Source organism: Scyliorhinus canicula, chromosome 20, assembly GCF_902713615.1.
Source record: "Scyliorhinus canicula chromosome 20, sScyCan1.1, whole genome shotgun sequence".
Taxonomy (NCBI): Eukaryota; Metazoa; Chordata; class Chondrichthyes; order Carcharhiniformes; family Scyliorhinidae; genus Scyliorhinus; species Scyliorhinus canicula.
In genome coordinates this window covers 54,033,384-54,056,133 of record NC_052165.1, presented here as the reverse complement: position 1 = coordinate 54,056,133, position 22,750 = coordinate 54,033,384, and the positions used below count along the sequence as shown (strand labels likewise).

The following is a 22,750-nucleotide window of genomic DNA, read 5'->3' as shown; positions in this document are numbered from 1 at the left end:
GATTTTGACCGGTCCAATTCCGGATCAATGACTGTGTTGACGTCCCCTCCCATGATGAGGTTATGTGACTCTAAGTCTAGGGACTTACCTCACACCCGTCTCATAAATTCCATGTTGTCCCAATTCAGAGCATATACGTTCACAAGTACCACTCGCACTCCTCCAGCTTCCCACTCACCATTATGTACCTACCCCCCCTAGTCTGACACGATTCTCCCTGCCTCGAATGCCACTCCTTTGTTGATAAAGATCGCTACCCCCCGGTCTTTGAGTCCAGTCCTGAGTGGAACACTCGATTAACCCACCCCTTCCTCAATCTCGTCTGGTTTATGACCTTTAGGTGTATCTCTTGTAGCATTGCAACGCCTGCCTTCCGAAAGTCAGCTGACCCATGCTGACTCGATAGCTCCTGCCCCTGGCACCAAGCAGTCTGTCTCCCTATTGTACTCCCCTCTCTCCCCCTGATGAATAAATATTTTAAAATCATCACATTCCCCAGTAAAGAAACAACAGAAAAAATAGTGAAGAAACAGTCACTTTAGAAAAATAGTCACCCAAAAAGCAGAACTAAATTCAAAGCCCATCCCCCCTCTAACAAGGTCCCTGCAAGACAGAACAACCTTTAACCACCCACACAGCCCATTATTTCTTTTTTTATTTCTTTAATGAAGGTCCATACTTTGTCTGGCGTTTCAAAGTAGAAGTCCTGTTCCTCATGTGTGACCCACAGACGGGCTGGGTACAGCATCCCGAACTTCACCCCCTTCTTAAAGAGGGTCGTTTTTGTTCGATTGACTCCAGCTAGCCTCTTGGCCAAATCCACTCCCAGGTCCTGATAGATGCGCAACTCACAGTACTCCCACTTGCTGCTCCGGTCTTTCTTGGCCCACCGCAAAACGTGTTCCTTGTCCATGAAACGGTGAAAACGTACCACCATGGCCCTCGGCGGCTCGTTCGCTCTGGGCTTTCTCGCGAGGACTTGTATGCTCTGTCCAATTCCAGGGGCCGAGGGAACGCCCCAGTCCCCATCAACTTCTCCAACATGTCCGTCACATAGGCCCTTGCATCCGATCCCTCACTGCCTTCAGGGAGGCCAACAATTCTGAGATTCTGCCTCCTGGACCTATTCTCCAGGTCCTCCAGCTTCTCCTGCATTCTTTTCTGGCGGTCGTTCATCATCCCCACCTTGCTAGTCAGAGGCTTTTCCCCAGGGTAGAGGGGTCAATTACTAAGGGACATAGGTTTAAGGTGCGAGGGGAAAGGTTTAGAGGAGATGTACGAGGCAAGTTTTTTTACACAGAGGGTAGTGGGTGCCTGGAACTCTCTGCCGGAGGAGGTTGTGGAAGCAGGGGCAATAGTGACATTTAAGGTGTATCTTGACAAATACATGAATAGGATGGGAGTAGAGGGATACGGACCCAGGAAGTGTAGAAGATTTTAGTTTAGAGGGGCAGCATAGTCGGCACAGGCTTGGCGGGCCAAAGGGCCTGTTCCTGTGCTTACTTTTCTTTGTTCTTTGTTTGTTTGCTTTCCAGCACGGTTATATACTCCTTGTGCTCGGACAACTTTTGTTCAACCTCCTAGATCGCTCTCCTGTGGGTTTCCTGATTCTGAACCACTTGATCAATTGAAACCTTAATCAGGTCCAGCGTGTCCTCCTTCAGCTTGGCGAAGCAATCCTCGATAAACTTCACCAGCTGCTCCGTTGACTACTGTGCTGTTTCCCCCCGGCCCTTGCTCTCCACTATGCTGTCCCATTGTGATGAATGTTATCAGTAGCTGCTATAATGGTACCTTACCTTTAATGCATTGGCCCTTTAAGACCGGGCTTGGAACCCTGGGGGACACCGCCTCTGGCTCCGCCCCCAGGAAATGGTATATAGGATGGGGCTCACTCGGCAGCATGTGATGAGCACACTTCTCGGCTGCTGTACAGTTCTCAGATGATTAAAGCCTTTGAATCATCTATCTTCTCTCCTGTGTCGTGATTGAGGGTATCTCAATTTAATCATCTGACACATCAAGATGGACAGCGCTCTAAAGCCGGAGAAACTCAACCTGGACGCTCGGTCTTCGGAAGCCCCGGAAATGTTTAAATATTGGCTGCGGTGTTTTGAGGACTATATTGACTCCTCAGCGACTGATGTCGACGGCGCTCGCAAGCTGCGTTTACTACATGCCCGGGTGGGCCACCGACTCTCCTCCGCGATCGAGAATGCTTCAAATTACGAAGCTGCGGTCGAGATACTGACGAAACGCTTCGTGAAGCCGATTAATGAGGTACACGCCAGACATTTGCTCTCAACCTGCAGCCAGCGTTCCGGGGAAACTCTGGACGAGTACGTGGAAAGACTCACTGCGCTCGCAAGGAACTGCAACCATAAAGCAGTGATGGCAGAAACCCACATGAACTTGCATATTCGCGATGCCTTTGTGTCCGGTATCAGGTCCTTGTACATCTGGCAGCGGCTCCTAGAAGACGGGGCAAAGGATCTGCAAGGCACGGTAACGCTCGCCTCTTCCATAGAAACGGCCCACCGTAACCTCCGGACATACTCAGCGGACCTTGCAAACCCCTCTCGAACCCTTCCAGACCCGGCCACGCTATAGGCCTGCGCCGCGCGGCGATCCGCTCACTCCGGGGGTTCCCCATGCTGTTTCTGTGGGCAAGGTCAGCACCCACGGCAACATTGCCCGGCCCGCTCCGCGATCCGAGTCGACTGCGGGAAGAAAAGGCACTTCTCTAAGGTCTGCCTGGCTGGCCCCAAAGGCCACAAACAAAATCCTCACCAGGCCCAGAAATCAAGCTCCCGGTCTCACAGGCCCTGCAACGCGGCCGCGCGGCGGCCGGACACGCCCACTTCCGACGCGTCATCGACCTCGTGCGAGTCATGGGAGTGGCCATCTTGGCGGCGGCCATCTTCGAACCCCGACACGTGTGACCGACGGCGGCGGCCATTTTGTGACTCCAGGTATCCATTTTGTGAGTCCGACTTAACCGAGGACTCTGACTACCCGCAACTAGCAGCGATCACGCTCGATCAATCGCGGCCGAAACACCTGCGTAACTTGATGATGCGGGTGCGAATCAACGGCCACGACACACCCTGCCTATTCGACTCCGGGAGCATGGAGAGATTTATCCATCCAGACACGGTAAGACGCTGCTCCCTGCGCACCCACCCCGCCTCCCAAACTATCGCCCTCGCCTCTGGGTCCCATTCGGTTAAAATCATGGGGTATTGTGTCGCTGACCTCGCAATTCAAGGCGCTGAATACACCCGTTTTAAAACTTTACATCTTTCCTCAACTCTGCACACCCCTGCTCTCGGTCTGGACTTTCAGTGCAGCCACCGGAGCCTGACACTGAAGTTCAGCGGACCCCTGCTCCCACTCACGGTATGCAGCCTGGCGACACTCAAAGTTGCGCCACCCCCCCCCCCCCCCTCTTCGCGAACCTCACTCCCGACTAAGCCCGTCGCCACCAGGAGTCGCCGGTACAGTACCCAACACATGACTTTTATCAAGTCAGAGGTTCAGCGGCTACTAAAAGAGGGGGTCATAGAGGCCAGCAACAGCCCTTGGAGGGCTCAAGTATTGGTAGTCCGCTCCGGGGAAAAGCAACGAATGGTAGTGGATTATAGCCAGACCATAAACCGCTTTACGCAACTCGATGCTTACCCACTTCCCCGCACAGCAGAAATGGTGACTCACATCGCCCAATATCGGGTATTCTCCACGGTCGACCTAAAATCGGCCTATCATCAACTCCCTATCCGCCCAGAGGACCGCCCCTACACAGCTTTTGAAGCAGCCGGTCGGCTGTTTCACTTCCTCAGGGTCCCTTTTGGTGTTACAAACGGAGTCTCCGTTTTCCAGAGGGCGATGGATCAAATGGTGGACCAGTACGGCTTACGGGCTACCTTCCCGTACTTGGACAACGTCACCATCTGCGGCCATGACCAGCAGGACCACGACGCAAACCTGAGGAAGTTCCTCCAGACTTCCCGGGTCCTCAACCCTATACAACAAAGAGAAATGCGTGTTCCACACAACCCGGCTAGCCATCCTCGGCTACGTCGTGGAAAACGGCGTCCTAGGCCCAGACCCCGACCGCATGCGTCCCCTTAAGGAACTCCCCCTCCCCCGTAGCCTCAAGGCACTCAAACGGTGCTTGGGGCTTTTCTCCTATTACGCCCAATGGGTCCCCAGATATGCGGACAAAGCCCGGTCACTCATTAAGACCACGGTTTTTCCCCTGACGGATGAGGCCCAGTCGGCTTTCGACCATATCAAGGCCGGCATCATCAAGGTCGCCATGCACGTGGTGGACGAAGCCATTCCCTTCCAAGTAGAAAGCGACGCATCAGACGTCGCCCTGGATGCTACCCTCAACCAGGCGGGCAGACCAATAGCGTTCTTCTCCCGAACCCTCTGCGCCTTGGAAATTCAGCACTCTGCAGTCGAGAAGGAGGCACAAGCCATAGTGGAGGCCGTGCGGCACTGGAGGCACTACCTAGCCGGTAGGAGGCTCACCCTCGTCACCGACCAACGGTCGATCGCCTTTATGTTCGATAACGCACAACGGGGCAAAATAAAGAATGATAAAATTATGAGGTGGAGGATAGAGCTCTCCACCTATACGTACGATATTAAATAACGCCCGGTAAGCTCAACGAGCCCTCAGACGCCCTGTCCACCCCGACAGCGCCGCCCCCCCCCCCCTCCATAGCGCCCTCTGCCCCCCAGCCGGCGCCGGCACCGATCACCCTGGTCATCCCGGATATCCCCCCGCTCCAAGGCGGGCAAAGGCTCAGTCAACCGTGCTCCCGGATATATCACCATCAAGATCGACCGTATCCACGGCACCACCACCGGAGAGGAAAAGTCAGCACGGACGGTCAAACCACCCACAAGACTGAACTTGTAACTCCACTTCACCCCCGACGGACTGTGTTTTTTTAAAACAGGGGGTGAATGTGATGAATGTTATCAGTAGCTGCTATAATGGTACCTTACCTTTAATGCATTGGCCCTTTAAGACCGGGCTTGGAACTCTGGGGGACTCCGCCTCTGGCTCCGGCCCCAGGAAACGGTATATAGGATGGGGCTCACTCGGCAGCATGTGATGAGCACACTTCTTGGCTGCTGTACAGTTCTCAGATGATTAAAGCCTTTGAATCATCTATCTTCTCTCCTGTGTCGTGATTGAGGGTATCTCACCCATGTTACCAGCTCTGCTTCTTCCTCCCTTGTAGGACTTTGTCTTCTCACACGGCCAATTCTGGTCCAATTCTCCATACACAGGAGGGGGATTTTTCCTTACTGTCTCAGTCTTCACTGATTTATCCCATAAAATCCGGAAAAAAACAGGGGAAAAATGTCCAAAAGTCTGTTACAGGCGGGAGCTATCAAATATGTGACCTACTCCTCCATGCAAAATGGGGAGAATGTGCAAACTCCACACGGACAGTGACACAGAGCCGGGATCGAACTTGGGACCTTGGCGCCGTGAAACAGCCGTGCTAACCACTGCGCCGCCAAGCTGCCCCCCCCCCTCATTTTGACACAGTTGACCACACCATTCTACTTCAATTCCTCTCATTTCAATAGGGCAACTCTTTCTTGTTCCCTTCTTACCAGAGCCTCTCCATAAATGGTTGCTCTACCCACTCATACACACTACATGCTGCCCTTTGGTAACATCATCAGCAAACATGGGGTCAGCTTTCCCATGTAAGCTGATTACACTCAGTTCTACCTCTCCACTACCTGTTACGACCATCCTGGTGTTTGGGCTGCCAAACATCTTGACCATCTTCCTACGATTATCTTTTTTTTTAATAAACATTTTATTGAGGTATTTTTGGTATAGTAACAACAACAAAATAAATATTATACGTGAAACCATAAACATAGTGCAAAAGCCACTTATTGACCCCCTACTCTAATCTGAACTACTCCCCCTCACCCCTGTCCGCTGACGATTAATTTCCCGCAAAGAAGTCGACGAACGGTTACCACCTCCAGGTGAACCCAAACAGTGACCCTCTCAAGGCGAACTTGATTATCTCCAAACAGAGAAAGCTAGCCATGTCCGATAGCCAGGTCTCCAACTTTGGTGGCTTTGAGTCCCTCCAAGCTAATAGGATCCGTCTCCGGGCTACCAAGGAAGCAAAGGCCAGAACATCTGCCTCTTTCTCCTCCTGGATTCCTGGGTCTTCCGACACCCCGAAAATCGCCACCTCTGGACTCAGTGCCAGCCTTGTTTTTAACACCATGGACATGACATCTGCAAACCTCTGCCAAAATCCCCTAAGCTTCGGACATGTCCAGAACATGTGGACATGGCTCGCTGGTCCTCCCACACATTTTGCGCACCTGTCTTCCACCCCAAAGAATCTGCTCATCCGGGCCACTGTCATGTGAACCCGGTGAACAACCTTAAATTGTATCAGGCTGAGCCTGTCATGTGTTGCAGACATGTTGACTCTACTCAACACGTCTGCCCATAGGCCATCCTCTATCTCACCTCCCAGCTCCTCCTCCCACTTGTGCTTCAGCTCCTCGGTCTGCATATCCTCTGACCCCATAAGCTCCTTATAAATGTCCGAAACGCGCCCTTCTCCTACCCACCCTCTGGAAACTACCCTGTCCTGAATCCCCCATAGCGGTAGGAGCGGGAAGGTTGACACCTGTTTATCTGCACCTGCAGCTACCTGAATTTGTTTCCCCTCGCCAACTCAAACTTTTCCTCCAACGCCCTCATACTCAGAAAGCTCCCCTCTATGAACATATCCCCCATCCTCTCAATCCCTGCTCTCTGCCATACCGGACCCCCCCCCCCCCCCCCCCCCTCCCCAATCCATACTCCCGGGGAAAACCGGTGATTATCACAGATTGGGGCCCAGACCAATGCTCCCACATGCCGGCTCCATTGCCCCCAGGCTCTCAGGGCCGCCACCACCACGGGGCTGGTGGAGTACCGTGCCAGCGGGAATGGCAGAAGCGCAGTTTCCAATGCCCCCAAACTAATGCCCTTACATGAAGCCGCCTTCATACGCACCCATGCCAATCCTCCCCCACCACCCACTCCCTGATCATGACTATATTAGCCATCCAGTAATAGTTGCTAAAATTTGGCAGCGGCAGCTCGCTCTCTCCCCGACTCCGCTCAAGCATCACCTTCCTTACTCGCGGAGTCTTGTCCGCCCAGACAAAGCCCGTAATATCGCACGATTATCTGAATAAATCTTTTCTGAATTCTCTACATCATATCCTTCCAAAAACAGAAGAAAATATATGGGATTTTCCACTTCATTCATTACTCCTAACACACACCAGGAGTGAACATCAGGAGATCCCACCTCAGCCCAAGGTTTTTCCAAACAAAATGGTTCGAAAACAATGGGCTGTCGATGCAGAATTTGTTGGTTATATTCTTTCGGCATATACGAGGAGTAATTAAATGGAAAGGCTTTACCGGTAATTTGTACTGCTTATCATCACCTCTTTATTTTTGTGCTCTTGTTTAAAAAAACTTTGCATTCCATAGTTCTCCCACTTAGTAAAAAACATATTGAATGCGCTGCCTCTCTACTCACATTTTCTTTCAAAATTGTACCATTTATCCTCTCTCTATTCTTCTACCCAAAAATTTTACATTTCACTTTAAATTTCATCTGACATCTATCTGCCCAATCTGCTCACCCATCTATCTTTCTTAAGCTGGTCTTGACCCTTTTTACAGTTAACTTACTAATTTTGATATTGTTGTCCTTATACCGAACCATCAAAATATACTGAAAAAAGCACTGGTCGTCACATTGAATCCGAGGAGGGAACTTACTATTATTCATTCACCAGTGTAAAAACATTAATTGAATACTACTCTCCTTCTGTTCTTTGGCCAATTTCCTATTCGTACTGATCCATGCTCTTTTAATTTATCTTGTTAAATTTCATTGGCAAGTCTCCTATGCGGCATCTTGTCGAACTACTTTGAAAATCCCTATTCAGCATTTGTCAGATTTGCTTCATCAGTACACCCTATTATGATCTTAAAGAACTAAATTGTGGATACGGTATTATGTATGGCACAAATTTGGGGCGAAGGAGGATGTTCTGGTCAACCATGTTGAAAGCTATATAGAGGCCAAGTAAGGATGACTCATGGTTGCAGTCACGTAGGATGTAGTCATTAACTGGCACGTGCCCTCCAGGCAAATTCACAACACATTTTACAGCCTGAATGACCATCTTATCAATATAATGAACTAAAAACAACATTTAATTTAGATAAATGTAGCAACATACACTTTGGTAGGGCCAACACAGTATACTGCAGAGAACAGTACTGAAAGACGTTGAAAGAGCTTTAAAAAAATGTTGATGTTATTGTGTACAGATTGCTGAAGATTCCTGACTAATACAAAAGAGCTGCAGCTAAATCGAACAAGGTAATGAATTGTATTAATAGAACACTTCAGTAATTCATAGAATTTACAGTGCAGAAGGAGGCCATTTGGCCCATCGAGTCTGCACCGGCTCTTGGAAAGAGCACCCTTCCCAACAGCACACCTCCACCCTATCCCATAACTCAGTTACCCCACCCAACACTAAGGGCAATTTTGGACACAAAGGGCAATTTAGCATGGCCAATCCACCTAACCTGCACATCTTTGGACTGTGGGAGGAAACTGGAGCACCCGGAGGAAACCCACGCACACACGGGGAGAACGTGCAGACTCCGCACAGACAGTGACCCAAGCCGGGAATCGAACCTGGGACCCTGGAGCTGTGAAGCAATTGTGCTAATCACTAATGTGCTGCCCATAAACGGACACCATAGAGACCCTATACATTTACTGTACTGTGCCCAATTTTAGATGATATAATGACCTTGGAAAAGTTCTAGACATGGGCTAATAAAATGATTCATAGCTTTCAAAACCTCAGCAACTCAGCTAGGCTGAGTAAGACCTTAGCTTACTTAATTGAAAACAACAAAAACAGCGGCAATCTGACAGAAGTATATAAAATAATGAATGGACTAGACAGCATCCCTTATGGAAGATTGATCATTTTAACAGTTTGGAGAGGACCAGAGAACATAAAGTTGAACACAAAGTTAAAAATAAGAGTGGGAAGTTATGCCACGACATGGAAGAATTTCCCAGAGAAGTGTGAATCTCTGCAATTCATTTCTAGTTGGTATGATTGGTGATGACTCTCTGCATGCTGGACTGGTTCCTGATTGGGGAAAAGGTTAGATACAGAAGATAGGAGCAGGTGTTGGCCATTTGGCCCTTCAAACTGCTCCACCATTCATTCTGATTATGTCTGATCATCCCACTTTCCCCCCAGATTCTTTGATCCCTTTAGCCCCAATCTTATAGAAGATTTTCTTTCAATGTTACACTTGGTCCATGTAATCTTCTTGACAAGTTTTGATCGTCTAAGGGTGTCAGGGTATTTTTCCTTTATTGACTCTGGGTTTTTACTTTTCTTTCACATTCTCAGGCGATCACATGACTGTGGGCGTGTGGTGAGGTGGGAGGTGTTGCATCAGTAGTATAGAAATCATCAAAAGCTAGCAGAAACACAGCCGTTGAATGTTTTCAAGGCAGTGGTAGATAGATTCTTGATTATTAAGTGGATGAAAGGTTATCGGGAAGTTCCAGTCAGACCAGCTGTGGTCTTATTGAAAGGCGGAGCAGGCTCCAAGGGCCTAATTAAGGCTCCTAATTTATATGTTCATATGTTAGAGGGAAGAGGTGTGCAACTCTAATGGTCTGGACTTCATGGTTTTTGGCAGGCTTGACTAGATGTCCTTTTCTGCTTGTCAATGTTGTATGATGCTACATAATACGTGATAGTTTCCAATCACTGGAATCATCCCCTACCAAGGATCAATTGGCCTTTACAAAGGAAGTGGGAAATTGACTTAATCATTACAGAACACAATTAATATGATGGTACTGTCTAGGCTTACATAGAAGGAAATGTATATTTGTATATACTGCAGTAAATCATTCTAGTCTTGCAAATGCATTAGTGAATTTCTGGATCTTCAAAGTATACTTAATAGTATAATTTGTAAGAATATTTAGAACTGAAGACAGAGAGAAAACCCATAGCAAGTGGTCCAAAATCATTAAGCTGTTCTATCTCTAATTCATTCCCTCACAATACCCCAAGGTTATTTTATTTCCAACTCAGACACTGAAGAATGAAGTTACCTGGTCTCCAATGCAGTGCAATTTTGAAAATAATAGCTACTTGGGTTTCAATTTCTTATTTGCAAAGATTATTTTCTTTTAACGGATACCATATTAAAACTCTAATGGGCATATGATATCACCCTATGTTGTATGTATTACACATGCTGTAATAATACAAGGTAATATTTGAATCCTTAATAACCATTACCCTTATTAACACAATCTCATTTCAGAATCAACAAAATAAAATTAATTATTAATTTGGGAAGATAGTCATTTTTCAAGATGTAAAATTTTAATATTTTTGCTTATTGGCAATTATATCCCCCATACCTTAAGTTAGATTGCTTCGCTCCAATGACACCATTGTGGCTGTCTGGGTTTTTCCTCTTACACTTGGCTTTGATCCTCCCTCCCCACATGCCTCTCTTTGTTCCCTGTCGGGCATGACTTGTTCAGTATGTCTGGTTGCCTGACAGTCCCAGCTGTCAAACATTAGGTCTTGAATTCAGCACTCCTTCCTTTTCTCTATGAGAAAGTTAACCAATGACAGATCAAGATAGGGCTAATTCAGCCTCCAAGCACAGATAAAGTTCTCTATTTGAAACTGTACACATAGTAATGTAGTTAAAATAATTATTGATATGCTTTTTGATTATTAAGAACCTCTTGAAATGAACACATTTCCAGAAACCAACTTGTATAGATTAGTACCAAAATTCAACCTACATTTAGCAGCATAAATCATTATCAAGTATGAATGCCAAATCAGTACTATTTTTAACCCACACCTCTTTCCCCTCCTCTTGAGGGTTAGGTTTCATTGTAAGTGCCAGTTTTGAGTAAATTCCAGTATAAACTGCAGGTGGAGCTGCATTAGGTTTCTCCACGTTCAGATCATTGTAACTATCCATACACTGACTGCCTTCCGTTCCAATTCCTGTATAATCCCTGCAAAAAAATTAAGGATGTATTGCTTGAGCTTACACAAAAGAATCTTGCATCCTATAGCACTGATGGTCAGGATGATTTAATCAAGCTGCGCAGGATGAATAAAAATTCAGATTATAAGCACTGGGTTGAACTTCAAATAGAACCTTGTTCTGGATTAAGTGTAAATTTAACAAAATAAACAGAGTATATATCGCTGAATCTAGATATTGCCATGATCATGTCTTGCCAAATAACCAGATAGTTTCCAATCACTGGAATCATCCCCTACCAAGGATTAATTGGCCTTTACAAAGGAAGCGGGATTATTATGACTGTGTTCAAGGGACCAGAATTAGATAAGCACTGATATCTCTGAGAGGTGTGAGGTGAGAGATTACAATATTGGGAGGAGAGGCCATGGAGGGACTGAAACAAGGTTGAGAACTTGCAATTGGGGTATTGCTTAACTGGGAGCAATGTGGGTCAGTAAGCACAGAGGGATAGGTGAACGGGCCTTGGTACGAGTAACGGCATGGCAGCAGAATTTAGGATGTCCTCAAGTATGCGGTGAACATTCTCCCCGTGTCTGCGTGGGTTTCACCCCCACAACCCAAAAGATGTGCAGGTTAGGTGGATTGGCCACGCTAAATTTGCCCCTTAATTGGAAAAAAATAATTGGGTACCCTAAATTTATTATTTTTTTAAAAGTATGCGGTGAATAGAATGTGGGAAGCTAGCCAGGACTGTTTTGGAGTAGTCGAGTGGAGAGGTATCAAAGGCATGAATTGACTTAAAATAACAATCATTCACAGCTCTCTTGATATTATAGCGGATAATGGCACTATTTGATCTAGCATCCTGCTAAATAGAAAGTACCAGGCTTGATTTCCATTTGGTTAAAATAACTTGATTTCAGATGGATTGCTCAAATTTCCTCAACACTCCTCTCCTTTGGAGGAAACATTATTCAAAAGCCCTGCTCATCATTTCTCTCCAGTGATTCCTGTTGCATGAGGTTTAGCTGTTTGATCATGTCTCGCCAAATAACTAGATAGTTTCCAATCACTGGAATCATCCCCTACCAAGGATCAATTGGCCTTTACAAAGGAAGTGGGAAATTGACTTAATCATTACAGAACACAATTAATATGATGGTACTGTCTAGGCTTACATAGAAGGAAATGTATATTTGTATATACTGCAGTAAATCATTCTAGTCTTGCAAATGCATTAGTGAATTTCTGGATCTTCAAAGTATACTTAATAGTATAATTTGTAAGAATATTTAGAACTGAAGACAGAGAGAAAACCCATAGCAAGTGGTCCAAAATCATTAAGCTGTTCTATCTCTAATTCATTCCCTCACAATACCCCAAGGTTACTTTATTTCCAACTCAGACACTGAAGAATGAAGTTACCTGGTCTCCAATTCAGTCAGTTGAGTCTATGTTATCCAACTCCTGATATTGCTCGATCTCCAATTTACTTCCATATTAATTTGCAAACTACTCACACCAGATACTGTGTCACTGTATCACTGAATGAATTATTATAGATGTAGTGAGATATTTCAAAATTACTGAGAATGACATATCATTCTTCCAACATTGACTCAATTTTCCTGTTTACTCATTTTACTATGCATAATATAGAAATATGTATAAAGAAGGAAATGTTACTACTTTATTGCACATTTTAGCAAAAATGGTAAAGAAAATATGCATGTAATTACTCTCCCAGTGACTCATTCCATTTACGAACTTCTATTGTCATCTGATAATCTCCTTGTTGAGTCTCCCACTTATTTGGTTAACCTTGCAGTTATTTTCCCATCATCCTGGTAACTTGTGGTAATTAAGTTACTGACTCACTTTGCTAACATCACAATTACTGAAAATGCTTCATTCCCTTGGTTCCCATTTTGAAATAGACACATTGTACTTTGGTGCATGAGTGGATCTGATCTTTGATTTCTGGATCATGAAACTATTCACTGGAGAATTATTGTTTATACATGAATCCAAGTCCACACAATGTTGTAACAATCTCTAATCGTGATTATTAGACAGTCCAATAACGTGATAAGAGGGGTTGGATTTAAAAGTTTTACATATGTTAATTATTTGGTTGTCACTTTGTTCTGATTAATTTGTGTCCATTTGAACCACCAGACTTGCAGGTGCTGCTGTTGCTTCGAATACCAAGAACAAACTATTAACAAAACCCATAAACATGAAACCAATCAGCTGGCTATGAGGCTACTGAGATTTATTTTCTTTATTCCTCTTCTCTCACTACTATTTTTAAAACTCTTTTTATTCCTATTCTCCAATTTCTTGTCTCTGCACTGTTTAATGGAAACACATGCAACCCTAAGCTCTGTGCCCTGTGAGTTGAACTTCTCTAAAAGGAAATAACTAGTCTGCTCTCTTGTCCTGTGGAAACCTAAATCATGTTATTAAGTAGGGGAATATATTAGTATACTGACATTCTATCTTGTCCACACCAGTAGGAGTGTTCAGTGTAATCTTCAAGTAGAATACTATTTGTGAAGATCAGGTGAGTGTCTTTAATCTTCAAATCTGTTAATTCAAAACTCTTAACAGCATTGAAGATAGAGTGCTTTTTGCTTCATGTTAAATTCTGATAATGCCCCTTTAAATAATGTGACCTATATCCAAATGTCTGGGTGAGAACAAGAATATATTTCATAAAATATATTCTTTCATGAAAGTTTATTTTCATTGTCAACTTAATATTTCTCCTGAACTACTTTTATTAAGGCCAATTACTTTTTTTTAAAGTGCCAAATGTCTGGTTGCCTGTCTGTATAATTAGAGCAGACACAGAAATAATTCAAGCTGTAGCCTGATTAGCAATGGAAGTGACTACTTCTCTAATACCTGAGAGATTTGAATCCTCTAATTTTTAAAAATCAAAATATAAAAGTTATTCTTCTTCAGTCAGATTTGACTTCAGTTAATTTTCATCCGAACAACAAATAAAAGAGTTTTTTTGTATCTTATACCAACAGTACAGTTTGTCAAATTATACCAAAGACATCTAGTGGCTATTGATGAGGATTTCCCTAATGGTCCAAGAAAAACTGAAATCACTATTAAGGTTAAACTGCTGAAATGTGTTTTGCACCAAAAGACTCGATAGAAGAAAGGTAGCACCCAGTAAGGTGTATTGTATTAATCTCGACTAATTAGGTATTTGCTCTGTAAACAGGACAATTTGACTAGATAATAACATTTTGCATATAGATAAAAATACTCATAATCCCGTACAAGCCTCCCCTCAATGTGGCGACTAGGGGTTTTCACAGTAACTTCATTTGAAGCCTACTTGTGACAATAAGCGATTTTCATTTCATTTCATTTGATTTTTGTACTGCAAATAATTCCATCCTCAATCACTCCTATAAAACATAAGATTATTCTGCAGTCTGCATAAGATTTCATCAATGGTTTGCACCAATACAATGCAACTGTCAAGAACAGTACAGCCACACTATCAAGTATCATGGAATACCATGAATTAATTGTATGTATGACTAATTGGGTGTTACTTGAGTTAAGATTTCCATAAAATATGGAAACTACTTCTGCTGTTTCCACATTATCTGGACATCTAAGTCACCTTTTCGATTTGTGTCCATACACCATTCTGCATAGGACAGGGATGAGAGTGGCTGAAGAAAAAGAGGTTTGAAAATTAGTGGTCTAAGACGAAAAGGTCTGAATTTTTTTTGTGACAATGAATCTTGTAATTATAGCACTTTTTATGATCTGTAGTGAAATGCAAATGCTTCTCAGCCATTTCAAATGGGTGCAATTGTTAGACTTCAAGTGGGTAGGGAACATTAGTTTTTCCTTTGGTTATCTCCATTACTGTCAAGACAGTGGATCAATCAGTTTGTAGAAAATAACCAGTGACTTCAGTATTCAATGCAGTTCAGGATGACGTCCAAACCAGCAACAGAACATAACTGTACTGGATTATGTACATGCAAAGTGAAGCAAAGGACTATGGCACTGCTTCACAAACTATTTTCCAATGTGATCCCATTTTCACTCTTCACCTTCTCAAGGGCAATTAGAGATGTTCAACAAAGCCTGGCCTTGCCAGCGATGCCCATTTCCAAACAAACTTATATATTTTTTACAACTCTTGAAAGTTAACATGACCCCTGACAGCAGCAAAAGATAAAGCAGCATAGTAACATTTAGTATATAATTATTGTTTACGTATTGTAGGTCAACATACAATACATCACATAAGTATGAAGTGTTTTCTTTTAATTTTCTTTAAAATTTAGAGCCCCCAATGAATTTTTTCCAATTAAGGAGCAATTTAGCGTGGCCAATCCACCTACTCTGCACATCTTTGGGTTTTTGGGCAAAACCCACGCAAACACGGGGAGAATGTGCAAACTCCACATGGACAGTGACCCAGAGCCGGTATCGAACCAGGGACCTCGGTGCTACTCACTGCGTCACCGTGCTGCCCTTGAATGAAGTGTTTTTAAAGTACTTTATGAAAATGTATTATTTTATATACGCATGTAGATTTCAGCCATATTTTTTCATTCATGGAACGTGGGTGTCGCAGGCTTTGCCAGTATTTATTGCCCGTCCCCAATAGCCCTCGAGGGGCAGTTAAGAGTCAACATCATTGCTGTGGGTCTGGAGTCACATGTGTGCCAGACCAGGTAAGGATGGCAAATTTACTTCCCTAAAAGACATTAGTAAACCAGATGGGTTTTTACGACAATGGCTTCATGGTCATCATTAGACTTTTACTTCCAGATTTTACTGAATTCAAATGTCACCATCTGCAGTGGCGGGATTTGAACCTGGGACCCCAGGGCATTACTGTGGGTCTTGGTTTACTAGTCCAGTGACTATACAACTACGTCACCGCCTCCACCAATATTTCCTGGAGACAGAAGACTCTGAAGCCCTCCCCCCCCCCCCCCCCCCCCCCCCCGTTATCAACTGCCTTGCTCCAATGCCCCCCCCCACCCCCACAGCACTCTTCCCAATCCTCCTTCCCCAACCCCTCAAAAGGCATTCTTCCCAACTCCCTCCCCCCTCACTTAGCAGACCTGCTTTGCAACTTCCCCCCCCCCCCTCTTTTTAGTAGACCCACTTTGCCACTCACTAAGGAGCTCCCTGACCTTGTTCCTCCCATCACTCAGCACCTTCTCATTCCAATTCTCCTCACCAACCTCCATCCCCTCCTTTCAGCCTTACAGCAATACCAAGTGGCCTTGTTGCCCCTTCATAGCCAAGCCATCATGTCTAAAAAACACTTTTTATTTGGAGTACCCAGTTATTTTTTTTTCCAATTAAGAAGCAATATAGCATGGCCAATCCACTTAACCTGCACATCTTTGGGTTGTGGGGGTGAAACCCATGCAGACCACGGGGAGAATGTGCAAAAACTAATACTGATTCAATGCAACCAGCCTAGACTCTCCCTCACCTCCTGCCCTATCAAACCCTGTACAAACTCAGACTCTGCTGATTCCTCCCTCCCCTGCAATCAGATGAACCCTGTAAAGGTTTTGCCCCTCCCCCCCCACAAAAACTGTACCATTGTACTATCAGGCAGTAAGGCAAGCACAGCCTCAGTGGTGGTAGTTGGGAGTTCAGGCATGGACTCCAAAGGGGCTCCCCATTTTGGAGTTCATTGATTTCTGCCAGACTTCAGGCATTGTCTGAACGCACAAACAATCACAGAGAGGTGGAGGCTGGAAAACTCTTTCCAAGAGCAGAATTCCATATTCTGAAAAGTGGAAATTCACCAAATGACAGAATTTCCCATCCCTGATATTACACAATGGAAAGAAACTCAGTTTTAATCTCGATTGGTTTTTTTTTAAATTTAAAATTAATCTTAAGTAGACTGAACTTGTATTTTAACAACAAATCCTATCTGAAGTAGCACAATGTTTTAATTGGTGGCCATTAGGTATATACTATCCTACTATTTGCTGTAATCTGTCTCTGGATTTATCTTGGTTAATGAAAATTGACTGAACTGAAATCCCACTGTAAGGAACTTGTGGGTATCATTGGGCACCACAACCTGCCCACTGTTGGTGTTGTGGTTATGTTGCCTTTTCGTACACATTATTAATCTAGAGTAGTTGTTAGTTGCCTCCACACATTAACTGACCCAAGTGATTAAACGCACAGTGAATATTTAATTATGAACTAACTGATCAGCAAAATCTATTAGTCACAAGTTATGAACAGGCTTGCATACGGATTAATCTATGCTATTTATTTGGGGGATGAGAGAAAATCATATAATCACAAAGGTGGATGTTGGAATATCTGGCATCTTTAAGGACTGGAACTTGTCCAGGGCACAAATGCCATTTCTTCACAGCCACTGGCTGGGGAATCAGGTATAGATATAAATCTGAACAAAACCATGTGATGTGAATTTGAAATTAGTCACATTTCTACTGAAGTTGCAATAGTTTGCAAATAAATCAGTTAAAATTGTGTTTGATAGGAAAAGAATATTAACCAGTTGAGAGAAGTTTGCGTTTGAGATCCAAGTACTAAAATATCCTAACTTGAGGTTGGCTGTTTACCTCAGATCAAAAACAATATTCCTCTGTTTTTGCCATATCATCTTAATTCTGTTTGCACGTTACCAAGTTAAGCAATTTTTGACATTCCTCACCATGGTCAGGAAGGTGATCAAGGCTAGTAATTTTTGCTTTACAGGACATGCAATTGGAATATGGTGAAGAGTAGCGACATTCATCTTTGTCACCTCCCCATGTTATTTACTTCCAGCTCTTAAAATTTAATTTCTGACATGGACTGCAAGACGGCAATACTCCAAAAAGATTTGTGCTGTAAGAAATACGGTATTCTTCGTCTTTCGGTGAACTTAACCAAAATAGAAAAGTCAAGACTAAAAATGACTTGTCTTTTGTGAAGGATTTCAGTTCTACTTGATCTGACATTTAAAAAAAATAGCTTTGAAAAATGCATTTTGAATCAACTCCAATCTGTGATGGATTGTGGAAGAAACAATAGTTATAAGAGGCAGATGGCACATCAGCCATCAAAACCTCTTGTACAATATGATGGTATTCAGGGCTGCGTCAAAGGTACTTCTGGCAGCTTGAGGCCATTTCCACCTCAAAGAGAAAGAAAACCCACCCAGGTAAATTTAGGAGAGCTTATTAAAATGGAGGCTGGGAAATTCCAGACATGGGGAATCTCAGCAAAAAAGACATTTTCTGTTTTAAAATTTAGGAGCCATATTCGACCAAGAAGTTGATGAGAAAAATATTTTGCTACAACTATTCTGTTGAAAACGGAATCCTGGCCTGTTAAAAATAATCTTGTGAAGCATGAATGAAAGCGGTTGCACGGTTAACGCTTAAAAAAAACGTTTAGAAAATTCACTTTCACAGTCCTGCAAGTTGCAATAGATGTTAATTTATTCCCCTGCCCAGTTTTTTTTTAAACTGCTGCTGTGAGTTAGTCTTGGGACAGCAGCCTTGCTTCTGCTTGAAAAGCCGATTAGGCGCACTCAGAAATGGAGAGGAATGCTAAAAAAAAGGCCTAGGATCCTGAGGGAGCTGCACATTAGGTATGCATGAGCGGACAAGCAGAAAAGGAGAGCGCTGTAGCTTTTTAACTTTGCCCAACAATGCAGCGCCAGCCCGGGGCTCGGCCCCCACAACCATCTCCCGTCTTTCCACCCACCCACCCATTTAAAACGCGCCAGGAATCATCTGGAAAAGGTTGCGGTATCTAAGTGCAGAGAAGAAAGACCATCCGGGTGAAAAGGAAACCCGATTAGGCGGAACAAGGCTCTAGGCAGCATTTCATTCACCCCCCTCCCTCCCTCCCTGTCTCCACACTGACAACACGGCGCCATTGGCCCACCTCCACCACCGTACTTTCTCGAAATGATCACACACAATGGGGCCACTGACTTTTTTTTCTCCAAAACATACTTCATATTTTCCCGTCTTTATTATATAAATATCAGCTTTTTAACGTTTACTGTAAGAATATAAAACGTTTAAGTATCATTTACAAATTCACATACAGTACAATTCAAATATAGGTTGATCAGCAGGATATTTTTTCCCCCTTCAGTTCACTAACTGCCCGTCTCTCTGCATCATGGCCCTGACAGGCACTCAGTCCTTGGCAATCGATGATTCTTCACTTGACGTGGTCGCCCTATCTTAAGGTAGAAAAGGCTTTAATCATATTCTGAAAAGAAAGGGGGGGGGGGGGGGGTAAACAGGTCCCCCACGAACGGTTGTTAAGAGTCGACCGAAAAGAAAAAAAAACCTGTACAGCTGCCAGATCAAGGCGTCTAGATTCCAACTTCAGTCCTTTATTCTTTTAAGTATTTCCTTTGCATAAAACTATAGTTCGGTGGTTCCCGGCTTGGGTGCAGCCAAGCCTACGAAAACCAGCGGTCATGTGTGCTTCATAAGATTCTTTGTAAAAATGTTTCCAGCCGACTTTATTTTCATTTCTTTTTTTCTCTCTCTCCCCGTCTTCGAACGGGTAGCAACGCTGGAGACCAGCCAGAGGAGGGGTAGGGGAAAGGTTGCTCCAGGTCGGGACAGACCTTATATACTGTGTAACTCCTCAATTTCGGGGCACAAAAGAAAACGAGGTAGCCTTGAATGGTGCCTTATCAGCAATATGCATAATCATCAAAACAAAAGTACGAACCAGACTCCAGAAACAAGTGACACCGTCAGAATTACTCTTTTTGTTGTCTCTGCTGCGAAAACCATGTTGAAGGATGGGAAGGATTACTGCAACTTATTTGATAGCACGGTGTGGAAATAATTTGCCGTATAAGTTACAACAAAACGAATACCCACTTTTTTTTGTAAAAAGTCATTTTTATGGGGGGGGGGGGGGTGTGAGGAATTAAAAAAACAGAATATTCCTGTTTTGACAGCAATGGCGGCGATTCTCAAGTTTTTTTTTGTTTTTAAACAAAGATGTTCACCTTACTTTTTCACTTTCAGTCATCTGCCAAAGGCCCAAGTTGAGAACTTTAAGGCAGGGCAGTTGCGTTATTCTTTCCAATCCCCGTTTGGTGATTTTTGTGCAGCCGTACAGATCAATGCCCGTCAGCTGGGTCAAGTGGTCAGCTATGAGCTCCAGTCCTTTGTCTGTAATCCGCACACACTGGCCGATATTTAGGGTCCTTAATTCGTGCATCTGCCGGGCCATTTTGTTGATGCCGTCATCACTTATGTGGCAAGAGCAGAGGGAAAGCGATTTGAGCTGGAATAAGCCTTGCGCGATGTAAGCCAGGCTCTGGTCACCGATCTTATCGCAGAAGGAAACGTCCAAGCCGGTCAGCCGCAAGCTGCCCATGGCTAGATGCATGATGCCGGTGTCGCTGATGTTATCACAGGACCTCAGGTTGAGACTCCACAGACTGGTCATGTGTGATAGGTGCAGCATGCCCGCGTCTGAAATCCCCCCGCAGAAACTCAGGTTGAGCACCTTGAGTTTGGTCAGGCCTTTGGAGATGTGTTTTAAGGAGAGATCCGAGAGTTTCTGGCAGTCCTGTAAAGTCAGATACTCCAGGTTCAAGCAGCCTTCCGCGGCGCTCCTGGTCATTCCTGCCAAGTGGCCGATGCCGACGTCCGAGACGTGCCGGCAACTCCTCAAGTTGAGGCTCTTGAGTCTGTGCAAGCCCCAGGCAATGAGCAGGAGGCCGGTGTTGGTGATGTTGCTGCAGCCGCCCAGCTCCAGCACCTCCAGGTTCTTGAGGTATTGGGCGATGCGGCCCAGGCTGCTGTCGGTAATCTGCTTGCAGAGGCTCAGGTTGAGCACGTTGAGGGACGGGATCTCCTGCACGAACGCGTGCCCCAGGCCGATGTCGGTCAGGTTGTAGCAGCCGCTGAGGTTCAGGCTCTCGATGTTGGGCATGCCCTGGATCACATAGCTGAGGCTGCGCCGCAGGCTGAGGATCTGCACCCGCCTGATGCCCCGGGCCTGCAGGCTGGGGAAGAGGGACGGGTTGGCTCTCCTCAGATGCAACTTGGCTTCGACCCCCCTCCAGACGGATTTGTGGTAAGCAGCGTCCCTCCAGGCCGCGCACACTTGCGCCGCCCGCCCTTTGTCCCGCACGTCCAGATAGCTGAAGATCATGGCTAGAATCTCCGGGAAGAGACACGAGATGTGAGTCTCCATGTTTGTGACCGGTTTCCCACTAGCTGTCTCTCTTTTTTGGCCAATCGATCAATTCGCGATCCCCGGGACTGCGTCACGTGACCCGCCTGCTGCTGCTGCTTGCGCAGTCGGATTCAAACTGCAAGAGCCGTCGGCGCATCTGAAAAAGCAGCTTCAAAACGTTGGCCTCTCGGCCCAAAGGCACGGCTGCCGATGTATTCTCATCATGGCTTGCATTACTTTAAAATGCAAAACAAAAAAAATAGGCCGCCGAGTTGTAATTTTTTTTGTCCCCCTCCCTTTATAATTATAACACCCACGCTCCCTCCTCCTCCTCCTCCATCGGAGCTCTCTCTCTCTTTCTTTCTCTCTCTCTCTCTCACGCCTGCAGCCCCGGGGCTTCCTGCGGCCTTTGTCTGATCTTTTCAAAACCCACTTGGCAGGCGCGCAGCATTTTCCATCGCGGGGGTGTCCCCGGAAATTAAAAGCAGGAGCAGGGAGGATCGCGCTGCCAGAACTCCTGCCCCCCGCTCTGCTCGGAGACAGGCCGGCCTGTCCCGCTCTGACCCCCCCGCACCGCTTTTCATCGGGGCAGAGGCCACGAAACGTTTCGGAGAGTCGCAGCGGCGGCGTCGGCTTGTGCTCGGATCCCGCCCCCCCCCTTCCAAAGTCCCAGTCCGCACTTGGTTTCGCCCAGATGGAATGGTAAGAATCGTTCCCTAGGCAACCAACTTCTTACAATTCACTTCACTTCACATTAACCCCGTAGTTGCCGGTTCGTGGGGAAAGCTCCATCTCACCTGGACACCCAGCCCCAATATTACCCCCTCACTTGGACACATACCTATCATTAGCCCTTCTCTCACCTGGACATCCAGCCCCAACATTACCCTCTCACCTGGACACCCAGACCCAACATTACCCCCTCTCTCTCACCTGGACACCCAGCCCCAACATTACCATCTCTCTCACCTGGACACCCAGCCCCAACATTACCCCCTCACCTGGACACCCAGCCCCAACATTACCCCCTCACCTGGACACCCAGCCCCAACATTACCCTCTCTCTCACCTGGACACCCAGCCCCAACATTACCATCTCTCTCACCTGGACACCCAGCCCCAACATTACCATCTCTCTCACCTGGACACCCAGCCCCAACATTACCCCCTCACCTGGACACCCAGCCACAACATTTCCTTCTCTCTCACCTGGACACCCAGCCCCAACATTACCCTTTCACCTGGACACCCAGCCCCAACATTACCCCCTCACCGGGACACCCAGCCCCAACATTACCCCCTCACCTGTGCATACAGCCACAACATTACCCTCTCCCTCACCTGGACTTCCAGCCTCAACATTAACCTCTCACCTGGACACCCTGC

General features: G+C 45.5%; 2 protein-coding genes across 4 annotated transcripts in view; one reads left to right on the top strand and one right to left on the bottom strand.

Annotated features, from left to right (window-relative positions):
- The window catches only part of wnt5b (wingless-type MMTV integration site family, member 5b), a 186,235-nt gene that overhangs the window by 82,581 nt on the left and 80,904 nt on the right, over nucleotides 1-22,750 (top strand). The window contains exon 1 of one of the 3 annotated variants that reach the window (XM_038780023.1): nucleotides 8,441-8,459. The exons of the other annotated variants lie outside the window; for them this stretch is intronic. The gene's annotated coding sequence lies outside the window, so the exon portion shown is untranslated. Of the gene's footprint in view, nucleotides 1-8,440; nucleotides 8,460-22,750 lie in introns of those variants that run through there. 3 annotated transcript variants of the gene reach the window in all.
- LOC119954656 (F-box/LRR-repeat protein 14) lies at nucleotides 19,138-21,980 on the bottom strand. Its single transcript, XM_038780025.1, has one exon. The coding sequence runs from the start codon at nucleotides 21,380-21,382 to the stop codon at nucleotides 20,180-20,182; it is 1,203 nt and encodes a 400-aa protein (XP_038635953.1). The 5' UTR covers nucleotides 21,383-21,980; the 3' UTR covers nucleotides 19,138-20,179.

Coding starts and splice junctions, on each gene's coding strand:
- LOC119954656 (XM_038780025.1), bottom strand. CDS start 21,382: ATGGAGACTCACATCTCGTGTCTCTTCCCGGAGATTCTAGCCATGATC.